Here is a 15,078-nt window from a genome sequence, read left to right as displayed (position 1 = left end):
ACTGGGAAAGATAGGTGGCTGGTAACCTAAACTACACTCAAACGGAGACAGGCCCGTGGATGACACTGGTAATGCATTGTGGGCGTACTCCACCATAGACAGTTGTTGGCTCCAAGAGGAAGGATTCTTGGAGACTAAACATCGCAACACTCTCTCCAAATCTTGGTTGGCTCTCTCGGTCTGGCCATTGCTCTGGGGGTGAAACCCGGAGGAAAGACTGACAGTCGCCCCCAGCAGTCTACAGAACTCTTGCCAAAATTTGGACACAAACTGGGGACCCCTGTCGGAGACCACGTCTACCGGGAGGCCATGTAAGCGAAAGACGTGGTCTACGACAGTTACCGCTGTCTCCTTGGCTGAGGGTAATTTGGGCAAGGGGATGAAATGGGCCGCCTTCGAGAACCGGTCCACCACGGTCAAAACAACCGTGTTGCCCTGAGAGGGCGGGAGGGCGGTAACAAAATCTAGCGCAATGTGGGACCAGGGTCTCGAAGGGACAGGCAGCGGTTGGAGCAACCCATCTGGGGGTCGATTGGAAGTCTTACCGATGGCACAAACCGAGCAAGCCAACACAAAATCGTGAATGTCGCGAGCCATGCGAGGCCACCAGAATCGTTGCTTAACCAAAAAGCTGGTGCGATTAACTCCTGGATGACAAGCCACGTTGGAGCAATGCCCCCACTGGATAACGTCAGACCTTAATTCCTCTGGCACAAATAAACGGTTCGGTGGGCAAGCGGGCGGAGGCGTTACCCCTTCTAGGGCCGTCTTGACCCTCGATTCGACCTCCCATGTGAGTGTGGAGACGAAAAGCGTCTCGGGTAAAATACACTCGGGAGTAGACGGGCGTTCGGAATGGTCAAAAATACGAGATAAAGAGTCGGGTTTGATGTTCTTGGAACCCGGGCGGTACGAGAGAGAAAAATCAAAGCGACCGAAAAAAAGTGCCCACCGAGCCTGCCTGGAATTCAATCTTTTGGCAGTTCTGATATATTCTAAGTTCTCATGATCGGTCCAGACGATAAAAGGTACCCCCGACCCCTCCAACCAGTGACGCCACTCCTCCAACGCTAACTTGACTGCCAACAACTCTCTGTTACCAATGTCATAATTGCGTTCGGCTGGCGATAAACGATAGGAAAAAAACGCGCAGGGATGCATCTTGTCGTCCGCGGAAGAACGCTGGGACAGAACTGCGCCTACCCCCACCTCTGATGCGTCGACCTCCACCACAAACTGACGTGAGGGATCAGGGGCTATAAGGATGGGGGCTGAAACAAAGCGGCCCTTCAGTTTGGTAAACGCTGCCTCGGCAGCGTTAGACCACCTGAACGTAGTTCTGGGGGAGGTCAAAGCTGTCAGAGGCGCGGCTAGTTGGCTGAAGTTGCGAATGAAACGCCGGTAGAAGTTGGCGAAGCCCAGAAACCTCTGTAGGGCCTTACGGGAATCTGGATTTGGCCACTCCACCACAGCCTTAACCTTGTCAGGGTCCATGCGCACTCCCTCGGACGACACAATGTACCCTAGAAACGGAACAGACTGTGCATGAAACGCGCATTTCTCCGCCTTGACAAAAAGCCCATTCTCTAGCAACCTCTGAAGCACTCGCCGGACGTGCTGCACGTGCTCCTGGAGAGATGAAGAAAAAATCAATATGTCATCCAGGTAAACATATATGAACTGATCAACCATATCTCGCAGCACGTCATTGACGAGTGCCTGGAAGACTGCTGGGGAGTTGGACAGCCCGAAGGGCATGACCAAGTATTCAAAGTGCCCCCTAGGGGTGTTAAAAGCAGTCTTCCACTCATCCCCCTTCCTGATGCGGACCAAATGATAAGCATTACGTAAATCCAATTTCGTGAAGACGGACGCTCCCTGCAACCTCTCGAAGGCTGAAGACATCAACGGCAAAGGATAGGTATTCTTTACCGTGATGTTGTTCAACCCTCGGTAATCAATGCAAGGGCGCAGGGATCCGTCCTTCTTCCCCACAAAAAAGAATCCCGCCCCCGCTGGAGAAGAGGAAGGGCGGATGAATCCGGAAGCTAGGGAATCAGAAATATATTTCTCCATAGCCTCCCTTTCTGGGACAGAAAGCGAATATAATTTGCCCTTAGGCGGAGACATACCTGGCAGTAAATCTATAGCACAGTCGTAGGGACGATGCGGAGGAAGAGAAGCTGCTCGAGACTTACTGAACACTTCCCTCAGGTCCTGATACTCCGAAGGCACGTTTGACATATCCACTGCCTCCTCCTGAAAAACAGAAACAGACACAGACGGACAGGCAGACACAAGACAGGACTTATGACAATGATCACTCCAGGCTAAGATGGTGTTTAGGTTCCAGTCTATCTTGGGGTTATGGGAAATGAGCCAGGGGTGTCCGAGGACGACGGGGGCAAGAGGGGAGTCCATGATCATGAATGAGATGCTTTCAGTGTGATTGCCTGAAGTGATTAACGTGACAGGTTCAGTGACAGTGGTAATGGTGGGCAGTTCCTGACCACTGAGGGCGTGAACGGAAATCCTGTGAGTGAGGGGTTTGGTGGGGATCTGAAGTCTGTGAACAAGTGCATAGTCCAAAAAGTTACCCTCTGCCCCGGAATCCAGAAGAGCTTGACCGGTGAAGGAGTGAGTGGCCCATCTCAGTCTTACCGGAAGGAGGGTAGATGACGTGGGTGAGGTCTTTCCAGCGGAGATCCCACCCGATAGTAGCCTCACGCTTACTATCGGGCTCGGTCCTTTTACCGGGCATTTATCCAGGAAGTGTCCAGCCCTCCCACAGTAAAGGCATAGTCCCTGGGATCTCCGCTTTTCCCTCTCCTCCCGGGAAAGCCGAGCTCGCCCTACCTGCATGGGTTCGTGATCGTAGACGGGGCTGACCGCGTCCCCGCTGCTACCCTGCTGACTCTGCAACCCACCAGGGACTCGGGTGGCCTGGACGCGGCTCTCGACTCTGGCGAGCCGTGCGTCCACCCTTAAGGCCAGGTCGATGAGTCCATTGAGTGTGGTGGGGAGGTCCAGGGTGTAGATCTCCTTCTGGACACGGTCAGCCAGCCCATGCAGGAACATGTCCCACTGCGCCTCCTCGTTCCAACGGCACTCCGCCGCCAGGGTGCGGAACTGGATGGAAAAGTCAGACACGGATGACTCACCCTGGCAGAGATCGGCGAGTATTCCGGCCGCCTCTCTCCCGGCGACAGCACGATCGAATACTCGCTACATTTCCTCCGAAAGTGCCTGGAACGAGGTGCAGCACGGATCTTGATTCTCCCACACCGCCGTTCCCCAAAGTGCCGCCTTGCCCGTGAGCAGAGCCAACACGAATGCCACCTTGCTCCTCTCCGAACTGTACGTGCGTGGTTGGAGGGCAAAGTGCATCGAACACCTGGTCAGGAAGGCTCTGCAGAATCTTGGTTCCCCGCCGTAATGCTCGGGGACGGGCAGGCGGGGCTCAGGTTGGAAGGGAGCCTCCACCGGGATGGGAGGAACTGACGGCGTGAGTGACGCAGTGGGAATCTTTAGCTCCTGGAACTGCTGGGTGAGCTCGGACACCTGTGTCACAAGAATCTGAATAGCGCAGCCCACGCTATTCAGGCTCGCCTGCTGTGTAGCCATCCGCTCACTGCTCTTGGTGATGAACCGTTCTAATGCCGCGGCAGGGGCACCCGCTGCTTCCAAGGAACGGTCAGATCGTTCTGTCATGGTCAAGCAAGGAGAGGAAGCAATAGCAGGTAAGTGTTCAGTGTTTATTAAGAGTAGGATGGCTACACAGACAGAGATGTAACCGGGCTGGGTGACACAGGAACCAGATGGGCCAAGTGGAACGGAGGTGAAGTGAAGAGACGGGTCCGTGATGAGATGAATAATCCAGAGCGTGACGAACACCGAATACACAACGTAGAGCACGACAGGAACACAGGAACACGATAAACGGCGAAGATTTCGAGAGCTGGAAACAGAGTGACACACCACGGGAAACATCCACAACGATCTGACAAAGGACAGGAAAAACAGATGAGTATTTAAGCGGTGTGGTGACGAGCTGCAGCTGGCCTCGAAACGAGGCACAGCTGCGTCGCTGATGATCGGTGACAGCTCGACCACACCCACACACACACACACACAACAAACGCACATGGTACAGGACGAGAAGGAAACAGTGAATGAGCGAACCGTGACAGTTTCCTTATTTGGTTATTCCTGTTCTTGTTTAGTTTCATTGATTTCCTTGATCCCCGGCACCTGTGTTTATTGATTATCTCTTGCATTTAAGTTTGTTTGGTCTTCCTTTATCGGGTCTACTTGTTACATTCCCTGTGTTTCTTTGGTTCATATTCAATCTTTCTTGTTGGATTATCCCCTGTGTTTTCGTTTGTTAAAGACTGTTGAGTTTACTCCTCGTCTCCTGCATTCTCCCTGCTTCCATGTTACGTGACACTCCCACACACCTCGCCTGTGTCTTTATTTTATCTATCAACTTACAATAAAGTTGTTTGTAAAACGTAGAAACATGATTTTGACTAGAATTTTATTTTTTACTTTTATGTGATAACTATTTTGAGATACTTAACTTTCTTAGTTATTTTTACACAATTTACTGTGAGCAGGTAAATCTATAAACCTATCTAGCCAGAGGTGCTGAGTGCCTGCTGAGAGAAGTGTAACATTGTCTCTCTGTGTACTCTCAAAAATATTTAGGATTTATGTAAGAATTTAAGATTTATATATTTGAATTGGATATAAAATTTCAGTCTATTTAGATTATGGTTTTAACATAAACTAATAAACTTAATGCGAAGCATATTTGTCAGTTACAAATAAATCAAACAGTTAAGATTTCTGCACTCAAAAGAAAAAAAATATATATTATGAAATAATAATGCCATAGTTGATTTATGAACTCTTTGCATCTATTAAATAACCATATTTTCAAAATGCATTTATTGAAATAGCTTAGAATCAGTAATAAATATTTTAATTGTGAAAACAATTAACTTTATTCTGTTTAAAGGTATATGAACGTGACTAAAATATGGCTTGCTGTGGAACTGGCAAAGTTACAATGTATGAAACTGAAAAAAATGATTTATTGATGATAAATATTTAAAACTGGTTATTGTGTATACAAAATACATTCAGCTTATTAGTACTACTAGAGAAATCTAAGCTGTTTCATGTATGAATGACAAATGCATCAGATTAACCTGACATAAAACAATAATACTTGTTCACGTGACAGTAGGTGTCAGACTTTAAATGTCCAGGGGGAGATCAGTATATCCCATATTAAATGAAGAAATTTATTAAATAAAAATCCAGATGATAGATTGATAGACAGATTGATAGACACACAATAGAGCAGTGATCATATCTGAGCCAAATTTAGACTGAGGGGTGTGAAATCTGTTGGTAGTTTCTCTTCCTCTTTTTCAATAGTCTGTATCTATTGAAATGTGAAATGATGGTATTGCTGAACCATTTGAGGAGGTGTATGAGGATGCGTACAAACCTGGTGATGAAGTTTATAATGTTCACATTCAGGAATTTGATGTTGTTCTCTTCTAGACACTGTTAATTATCTCGGTGTAATTAACTAATCAGATCATAAACCTGTGGAAGAAGTGCACATCTCATAGACGTCATTAAAACGGTCTCTGTGATCACAGGAAGTTACAAGCTGAGAAGGAGCTGATGATTTTAAAGGGAAGGGAATACGTACAGAAACAAAAATGGCTGATAACATTTGTTTGCTGGGATTGATCATTATCTGCTCACTTCTCACAGGTAAACATATTTCTTCATGCACTGTCAGACATCTGGGAAAGAGTTATATTTAAATGTATATACTGTACATATCAAAAAATATGTAGAGCATCTGTAAATATCTGGATTGAAATCTGGGAAAATGTAAACATGCTTAATTGATACTTCCTGACATACAGTCATTGTGTCATTTGTAAATGCTATTTTATTTCTTATGTCCTGTTGTCACATTTAAAAGTCAGTTGATGCAAGATACATTCTCAGTGAAGCTTGGTTTACTCTGGATGATGTGTTGTCAGTGCGCACTGTACTTCAAAGCAAGAGGGTCTCTTATTCAACTCTATCTCAATTTAAACACATGCAATGTAAGTAAATTGGAGAGACAAATTTGCCTGTATATATGTGAGTCCTGTGATGGACTGGCTGTCCAGGGTGTCCTCTGCCTGCTGATATAGGCTCCAGCATCCCTACGACCCCACAGAGTACGGTATATGGAGAATGGGTGGATAATGTGTTTTTAATGTTTACTTGTGTTTCAGGTATGAATGGAGCAGAAGGGACTCATGTGTTCTGCAGTTCTGGTCAAAATGTCCGCCTGCCCTGTAATAATGCTCTTTCTGACTGCACATCAACCTTGTGGATCTATAGCAGACATTCAGAGACAGTTGAACTGATTGTTGGAGGGATAAAGAAGAATAACATAGAGAGACGTGAGAGACTGAGTCTGGGCTCTGACTGCTCTCTGAACATCATTAAAGCCACAAAAGAAGATTCTGGATTTTACCACTGCCGACAATATGTGAATGGAAAACAACAAGGAACTGATGCACCAGTTTATCTGCATGTTCTTTTTGGTCAGTGTTTATGTATTTATATGGTAATATATTAAAACTGTGAAGATTGACATTTCTGTTTTATTTTCTGTTTCAGTCTCTCCATCATCCACACAGACTGAGATCAGTCCAGGCAGCTCTGTGACTCTCTTCTGTCAGTTGTATTATGATCAAGTCTCTTGTGATACTTTGGTCCGTGCTGAGGGAATTCAGCTGATCTGGGTGAATCAGGCTGGTGTGAATCTACAGACAGACTCCAGATATCAGATATCACCACCAGGACGCTGTAACAGCACTCTGACTACAACACTCCAGAATGAAGATCACAACAGAGTGTGGAGATGTCTGGTTAAACAGAGAAATGAAGTGAAGACCTCAGTCACATATACTATCAAGTATTCAGGTAAGGAGACATCTTTAATCAGTTTAAAACAACCTCATAGTCTCAATAACTACCAATATTGTCAATATTTTGTTAACTAAGATATGATTGTCATATGCAGTATGATGTATCTGAACTAACATTCATATTTTTCAGCTCTAGATGATAGAACAACACCAGTGATTCCAGCCCACATCACTTTCTACCATCCTACACCAAATGAAGGTACATGATTGATGTCTATCTCACCTTATTGGTTTACAGTGCTTCTCAGAAACTGTTTTCCTCTCATATCTGTCAATAAATATAATAGTTTTACTCTCTAAAGGCATTAAAGGGGTAGTTCATCCCAAAATGAAAATTTACTCACCCTCATGATGTTCCAAACCTACTAGACATTAATTAATGTTCAAAACAAATTAAGCTATATAATATAAACTATTAAGCTATAAAATATTTTTTTAATGAACCATGAGAGGTATGTGTTCCTCCATTGAAAGTCCAGGTGACCAAAATATAAAAGATCCAAAAAAAAAAAAGGGTCATAAAGGCATTGTAAAACAAATCCAACTGGATTGAGCAGTTTTATCCAAGTTTTGTGAAGAGATATGATTGCTTTAGATGATGAACAGATTTAATTTAGGCTTTTATTTACATGTAAACAACTGATCGACACACATTCAGAGCATCATATAATGTGGTACACTCTTAAAAATAAAGGTGCTTCTAAAGGTTCTTCAAGCGATGCCATTGAAGAACCATTTTTGGTTCCACAAAGAACCATTCAGTCAAAGGTTCTTTTAAGAACCTTCTCTTTCCTACCTTTTTATAATCTGAAGAACCTTCTTTCGCCACAAAGAACCTTTTGTGAAACAGAAAGGTTCTTCAGATGTTGAAGGTTCTTTGGAACCATTTAGATAAAAAGGTTCTTCTATGGCATCGTGAAGCACCTTTATTTTTAAGAGTGTACACAGAGGCTCCAACGTGCATAATAATATTGTGTTGATGTTTAGATGTAAATAATTGTTTTTCTAAAGTTTAAATTTTGGTTACCTGAACCTTCAATGGATGGACAGAAACCTTACATATATGCTTATACCTTACTTATTTATTTCTTATATTTTTTACACAACGGTGCATCTGAGCTAAATTCCATCCACCAATTTATACAGAAAAATTCATGTATTACCTCTGAGTCTGAGGGGACTGCAGCTGCACAAACTGTTTATCGGTCTTTCTTGTTCATGTCACATGATGTTTGAACTGAACTAATAGTCATGATCCACAGATCCAGTTGACACAACATCAGAAACTCTAGTGTGTATGACATATGCTGGATTATTATTAAGAGGTATGAAATGTCAGTTCATTTATACTGATAACTTTATAACATTGAAACTATCAGTGAAACTGTAAATGCTTTGTTTGTCAATATATACTGTAATTGGTTTGTTTTTTTATATGCTTGATGTTGCAATTTCACAGATTCATTCTTTATTTCTTCTTTATTCTCTCCACACATCTTTCCTGTAGTGATTGTGATTATTGTTGAGATTGCAGTGTTTGCTGCTCCTACTGTGATTCTTCTTCAGATCGTCTGTGCAAGAAGAGCTGGTGAGGTTTGAACAATACAATATCTGATGATTCACATCTCAAAACTCGTATGAGATCAGTAATTTTAGTTTTTTTAATTACTTAATTATTTTGTAGGGAGGAAGGACTCCCACCACTCAGAAGAAATAAAGATGTCTACAATTTTAGAATAAAACATTCAAATAGCAGGAAAGATTTATCTTGTGTTTGGACACATATGGTTATTTACTTCACACAGGCATAAGTCATATTATAAATACATCATCAGTGTACAATTCATCTTCATACACTATATATAGTTTGAAAGTTGAAAACCCTAATATTAGACTTCTGTAATCCATTTTTCAATCAGTCCATCACAGTGGAAATAATATTTTAAAAGCAGAAAGAAGCAGGCTTTTGCATTGTTCTAGAACCTGTGTTCAGATTCAAGTCAGCATTAAAATTAATTTGTGTTTGCTTTTTTCCTTCATCATTATGGCATATATATATACCTTTTGAAAATAAAGTAAAAGTACAAAAAAGTATGGTGGGAATTTTGTCCATTGCTCCTGCCACCATCACCAGCTGGAGTGTCCTGGTTGTCCACTAGAGAGCACTCCACCCTAGATTATTGTCATTCTGTCATGGACTTCATCTCCCATAATCCTTTGTCCGGACTTTTCAGTCATCCCTGTTCCTGCTGTGTCTCATCAACCAGTTAGCTCACCCTATAAAAGCCTTAACTCAGCCATCATTAAGTCTTGTATATTAGTTTTGCTGCAGTTCTGAGTCTTTGTATCCTGTTCCGCCTGTGTCCAGGTTTCTCATGTCTTGGGTTTTTTGGTCTTCTGCCTGTCATTCTTGGATTTTTCTGTGTTTGTTTGTGCCTATATATGACTTAATCATTGTTTGCTGTTTGGCTGTGTGTGACCTGTGCCTGGTTTTAGATTCAGATTATGGATTATTCTTACATATTATTATATATACATGATTATTCTTATATATTACAATTGCACTGTCCTTGGAGCGGACCTGACTTACATTTCACTGCTGGTTATACTCGATATAATTGTGTATGTGACAAATAAAAAATCTTGAATCTTGAATCTTCTAATGAATGCTGTGTGGATCCTCATCCTTTGTGTCCCCATGCAGTTCGTAACAGCTGCAGTAATGGCCTTTTTTGTCGAGCAGTTCAGAAGTTCACATCACCCTGGTTCCCTCAGCAAAAGTATTTTAGGTTATGATTCTTGCACATTTTTCACCACCAATAATCTTCTGACAGCCCTGCTGAAAAACCAATAGAAGCCATCACAGAATTTCTAATGGTTTCCACTACAAATACCATTACAAACCAACAATTATTAACCATTAAAACCATTTTTTTTTTTAATTCTGTAGTGTTTTGGGATGTATTCCTTTAGGATTTAGTTGTTTTAACAAGCCACCAATAAAAGGTGACCAATTACTAGTAGAAACCCATAGGGACCATTATTGTTAATTAAAACAAACACTAATATTTGTATGAACACCAAAAGATTCAACAACTGAGACATAAACTGCATTTGACTAACAGAAATGGAATAATGAGTCCCTGAACAAAGGGGTCATTATCAAAAGCCACACTGAGTATCTTGTGTGTCCACCAGCTGTTTGAAGTAGCATCTCATTCTCATGGACAGCACCAGATTTTCCAGTTCTTGGGCCCAAGGTTCCAGGCCCAATGACACTGTTACTACTGACCTAACTTTGATTTCTGCAATTAGTATGTGAAATATATTTTCTGGGATACGCGGTTTGTTAAGTTTTTGTCTGTCTGAAAACAACAAATGACAGTCTGTTGTAAAATTGAAACTAATTTTATTTAAATTTATGTTTTAAATTTAAATTCATTAATTTAACATTTTATTCATATATTTAATTTTTTATTATTCTTAGACGGACAAAAACTAAGTGATTAGTAAACAGCGAATCACAATGACTGTTAAAGAATAATTAATAAGTGTGTCTTGTGTTTTGTGAATTTAGGTAACAGCACCAAGATATGCAGTGATAAATAAAGTCATGCCTCTTGTTCTAACTTGATGAACATGCTGACATTCATTCTAATTTCTGTCTTTCTCGGACATCAATTAACAATTTGATCCAACTAATGCAAACAGGGGACCATGGTTGGGGACACAACTTGGAGGTTTTATTGTTTGTTTATTGGCTGGCTCACGGACCATCTTACAGAGTGACTGCAAACATCTTCTGCATGCCTAAGTCAACAGTCTGTCTTCATGTCCACAGGGTTGCACAAGATCACTGCTCAAATAAAAAAAGGGAGGGTAAAATCATGTTACCCATGGCGAGATCAGCTTGACAACATTTGTCAAGGCTTTGCCTGTTTGGTACAGCATGATGCCTTCAGTAAAGCAGTTGGTGCCATTGATGGGTGCCGCATTCTCATAAAACCACCAAATACACACAAGGAAGACTATTTTAATTACAAACCGTTTTATTCAATCCAAATGCAAGCTATATGTGATGATACAGGGTGTTCCCAAATTTATTTTTTTGGTTATCCTGGATCTGTTCACGACACAAGGATTTTAAAACCAGCCCAATTTACCTTAATGCTGAATACCCACCTAAGGGGTAATTTCTTTCAGGTGACGAAGGCTACCCCTGTCTGGAAACACCAGTTGCAATAGTCACACCATACAGGATGCCACAAGGTAGAGTGCAGCAATGATTTAATCATTATCATTAAAAGGCACGTTCAATCACTGAGCGTGCTTTTGGCATCATGAAAACAAGGTGGAGATCCAATCTGTTCAAAGCTCTGGCGGTCAAGGTCTCTTGAACACATTTGAAAAGTGAGAGTAAAATGCTTTATATAATATAGTAATTAATTTTTTATATATATATACACATACTAATATTTTATAGTGATTATGCCAAAACAATGATTGAATTTGAAATTAAGTATTTATGGGGCGTAATTAAAAGTAAAATCGAAATATATTTATACTATACTCAGTACTATGGTACGGAATTTGTCGTTTAACTGTTCCAGATGTTTGATAGAAATATTGATGCTCTATTGATGCTCTAAAGCCTTACATAGTCAGAATATTGAGCAAAATTAGAACTGAATTGCTTTTTTGAAAAAGTCTGTGCACAAAATTACTTTTTAAAATTAATATAGTAAATTCTATATACTATTAATGATTACTATTAATATAGTAAATTCTATAACAAATTAAATATGTGACCCTGGACCACAAAACCAGTCTTAAGTCGCTGGGGTATGTTTGTAGCAATAGCCAAAAATACACTGTATGGGTCAAAATTATTGATTTTTCTTCTATGCCAAAAATCATTACGATATTAAGTAAAGATCATGATCCATGAAAATATTTTTTAAATTTCCTACTGTAAATCTCAACTTCATTTGGACAACTTTAAAAAGATTTTTATCAATATTTAGATTTTTTTTGCAGATATATATATATATATATATATATATATATATACACACTCACCTAAAGGATTATTAGTAACACCATACTAATACTGTGTTTGACCCCCTTTCGCCTTCAGAACTGCCTTAATTCTACGTGGCATTGATTCAACAAGGTGCTGAAAGCATTCTTTAGAAATGTTGGCCCATATTGATAGGATAGCATCTTGCAGTTGATGGAGATTTGTGGGATGCACATCCAGGGCACGAAGCTCCCGTTCCACCACATCCCAAAGATGCTCTATTGGGTTGAGATCTGGTGACTGTGGGGGCCATTTGAGTAAAGTGAACTCATTGTCATGTTCAAGAAACCAATTTGAAATGATTCGAGCTTTGTGACATGGTGCATTATCCTGCTGGAAGTAGCCATCAGAGGATGGGTACATGGTGGTCATAAAGGGATGGACATGGTCAGAAACAATGCTCAGGTAGGCCGTGGCATTTAAACGATGCCCAATTGGCACTAAGGGGCCTAAAGTGTGCCAAGAAAACATCCCCCACACCATTACACCACCACCACCAGCCTGCACAGTGGTAACAAGGCATGATGGATCCATGTTCTCATTCTGTTTACGCCAAATTCTGACTCTACCATCTGAATGTCTCAACAGAAATCGAGACTCATCAGACCAGGCAACATTTTTCCAGTCTTCAACCGTCCAATTTTGGGGAGCTCGTGCAAATTGTAGCCTCTTTTTCCTATTTGTAGTGGAGATGAGTGGTACCCGGTGGGGTCTTCTGCTGTTGTAGCCCATCCGCCTCAAGGTTGTGCGTGTTGTGGCTTCACAAATGCTTTGCTGCATACCTCGGTTGTAACGAGTGGTTATTTCAGTCAAAGTTGCTCTTCTATCAGCTTGAATCAGTCGGCCCATTCTCCTCTGACCTCTAGCATCAACAAGGCATTTTCGCCCACAGGACTGCCGCATACTGGATGTTTTTCCCTTTTCACACCATTCTTTGTAAACCCTAGAAATGGTTGTGCGTGAAAATCCCAGTAACTGAGCAGATTGTGAAATACTCAGACCGGCCCGTCTGGCACCAACAACCATGCCACGCTCAAAATTGCTTAAATCACCTTTCTTTCCCATTCTGACATTCAGTTTGGAGTTCAGGAGATTGTCTTGACCAGGACCACACCCCTAAATGCATTGAATCAACTGCCATGTGATTGGTTGATTAGATAATTGCATGAATGAGAAATTGAACAGGTGTTCCTAATAATCCTTTAGGTGAGTGTATATATATATATATATATATATATACATACACATACACACACACACACACACACACACACACACACACACCAGTTCCTTGGTCAGTTAGCTTCTGCAGCTAAGGTTTGGTGGTTAAGCTACACGAGAGAACATCTGCTGAACACTACAGAAAGACAAAGTGTCATGGATACAGGTATCATAAACAGAGTTTGGGCTAGAGGTCTGGGCAGGCGGCAGACAGATAACAAAACAGATCAGCAAGGCAGGCAGAGTTCTTTCATAAACGGGTAAACAGTCCAGGTCGGCAAAAGGAAATCAAACACGGGAAAACCGCTCAGAAATGTCTACATGGCAAGAACAAGACTTCACAATGAGAGCAAGAGCGGAGCAGATTAAATAGACCAGTCAATGGGGAACACCTGTGCAGGTATTCAGTCTCAGGTACGGGGTGTGATGGGAAATGAAGTCCGAATGACAGAGTTAATACTCAGGTGAGGGTTCCCTCTGGTGGTGATCGGAGGGAGCCACAGAGGCTGAGTTCGTGACAACAAGTCACCATGAAGTCTAAACCCATTTCACCTAAAATGTGTCTAAAGACAGAAGAGAGCAACTGACAGTTGCACCAATTTTTTTTTATAAATTACATGTTTCGTTTACATTATATTTTGCTCTTAAATGAAATTAACTCAAACTCTTTGAAATGAACATTAGCTGAACTTAAAGATAATTATGTGCACATGAAACTTTCAGATGGAGAATTCTTTGCACCTGTAAATCATTTTATAAACGTTAATGGTTGCTCTGTGGTTCCTAACAAACGGCACAATTAAATTAATGTGTCTCAAATTATGTGATAAACGCAAGTGTGGGTATTTGGACAAGGGGAAAGACTCCAGTAAAGCAGAAGTACACAGAAAAAAATGGATAGAAAAATTGCTAGCAAATTTCACAAAGAATGACAAAGAAATGGCAAATAACTTAATTAAATGTGAAAATTTAAAGTAGACTTACTGAAATAGTATTTTCTTAACTTTTTTTTTCTTACTGCAACATTCTCCCATTTAACTCAAATTACTGAAAGTAGTAAAGTCTGTCATATGATTTCTGTCTTATTTTCTGTTTCAGTCTTTTCATCATCCTCACAGACTGAAATCAGATCAGGCAGTCTTTTTTTCTGTCATTTGGCCAAATCACATGTTATAACAGTGGTTCCCAACCCTGGTCTTGGAGGCACCCCAAAACTGCACATTTTGCATGTCTCCTTTCTCTGACACACCAATTTCAGATCCTGGAGTCTCTACAAATGAGCTGATGACCTAAATCAGATGTGTTTGATTAAGGAGACATGCAAAACTTGCAGTGTTGGGGTGCCTCCAGGACCAAGTTTGGGAAGCAAGATGTAAGACTTTATAAGATAAAGTTCCATGTGCAAGCTATTTAACACTTTTCATTGGTTAAATATTTGCAAATTGATACATTATAAGTCATGACCATAATAAAGTATGTCAATATGTTTGCAGTCAATGTTGTAATGGAAACTTAAATAAAGGTGTCTTTATTTATTTTTCACCCTTTATACTATAGCACTTGTATACAATAAAAAATAATAATAATTAAATATATATAAATATATATACTGTACAAGGTGACAGACATCTTCCACATATCCTGTTTATTGATGTTTAGGTGCTGACGTGATGCATTCTGGCAGGAAACCTGTCGGAATTAATAATGTGAGTATATTTACTTATATAGGCATATACTGTCCATTCATTATTGTCCACTGACACT

General features: G+C 41.0%; 1 protein-coding gene across 2 annotated transcripts; it reads left to right on the top strand.

The window, feature by feature from the left end:
* Nucleotides 1–5,450: 5,450 nt before the first annotated feature.
* Nucleotides 5,451–9,677, top strand: LOC306878407 (uncharacterized protein). Of its 2 annotated transcripts, none has more exons than XM_079430754.1 (8): nucleotides 5,451–5,521; nucleotides 5,676–5,793; nucleotides 6,312–6,626; nucleotides 6,703–7,008; nucleotides 7,144–7,212; nucleotides 8,276–8,338; nucleotides 8,521–8,601; nucleotides 8,698–9,677. In XM_079430754.1, exons 2-8 carry the CDS (start codon nucleotides 5,739–5,741, stop codon nucleotides 8,751–8,753), a joined length of 945 nt encoding a protein of 314 aa, XP_079286880.1. In that variant the 5' UTR covers nucleotides 5,451–5,521; nucleotides 5,676–5,738; the 3' UTR covers nucleotides 8,754–9,677. The 2 variants fall into 2 exon arrangements, with proteins under 2 accessions (XP_079286880.1, XP_079286881.1); XM_079430755.1 differs by having other exon boundaries at nucleotides 5,476–5,521; nucleotides 5,611–5,793.
* Nucleotides 9,678–15,078: the final 5,401 nt, after the last annotated feature.

Source organism: Barbus barbus (assembly GCF_936440315.1).
Source record: "Barbus barbus genome assembly, chromosome: 12".
In the NCBI taxonomy this organism is placed as follows: domain Eukaryota; kingdom Metazoa; phylum Chordata; class Actinopteri; order Cypriniformes; family Cyprinidae; genus Barbus; species Barbus barbus.
Note: the sequence above shows the minus strand (reverse complement) of the source record. Positions and strands in the feature narration are given on the sequence as shown.

Coding starts and splice junctions, on each gene's coding strand:
- LOC306878407 (XM_079430754.1), top strand. CDS start 5,739: ATGGCTGATAACATTTGTTTGCTGGGATTGATCATTATCTGCTCACTT. Junction 5,794..6,311: donor TATCTGCTCACTTCTCACAG/GTAAACATATTT, acceptor CTTGTGTTTCAG/GTATGAATGGAGCAGAAGGG. Junction 8,602..8,697: donor CGTCTGTGCAAGAAGAGCTG/GTGAGGTTTGAA, acceptor ATTATTTTGTAG/GGAGGAAGGACTCCCACCAC.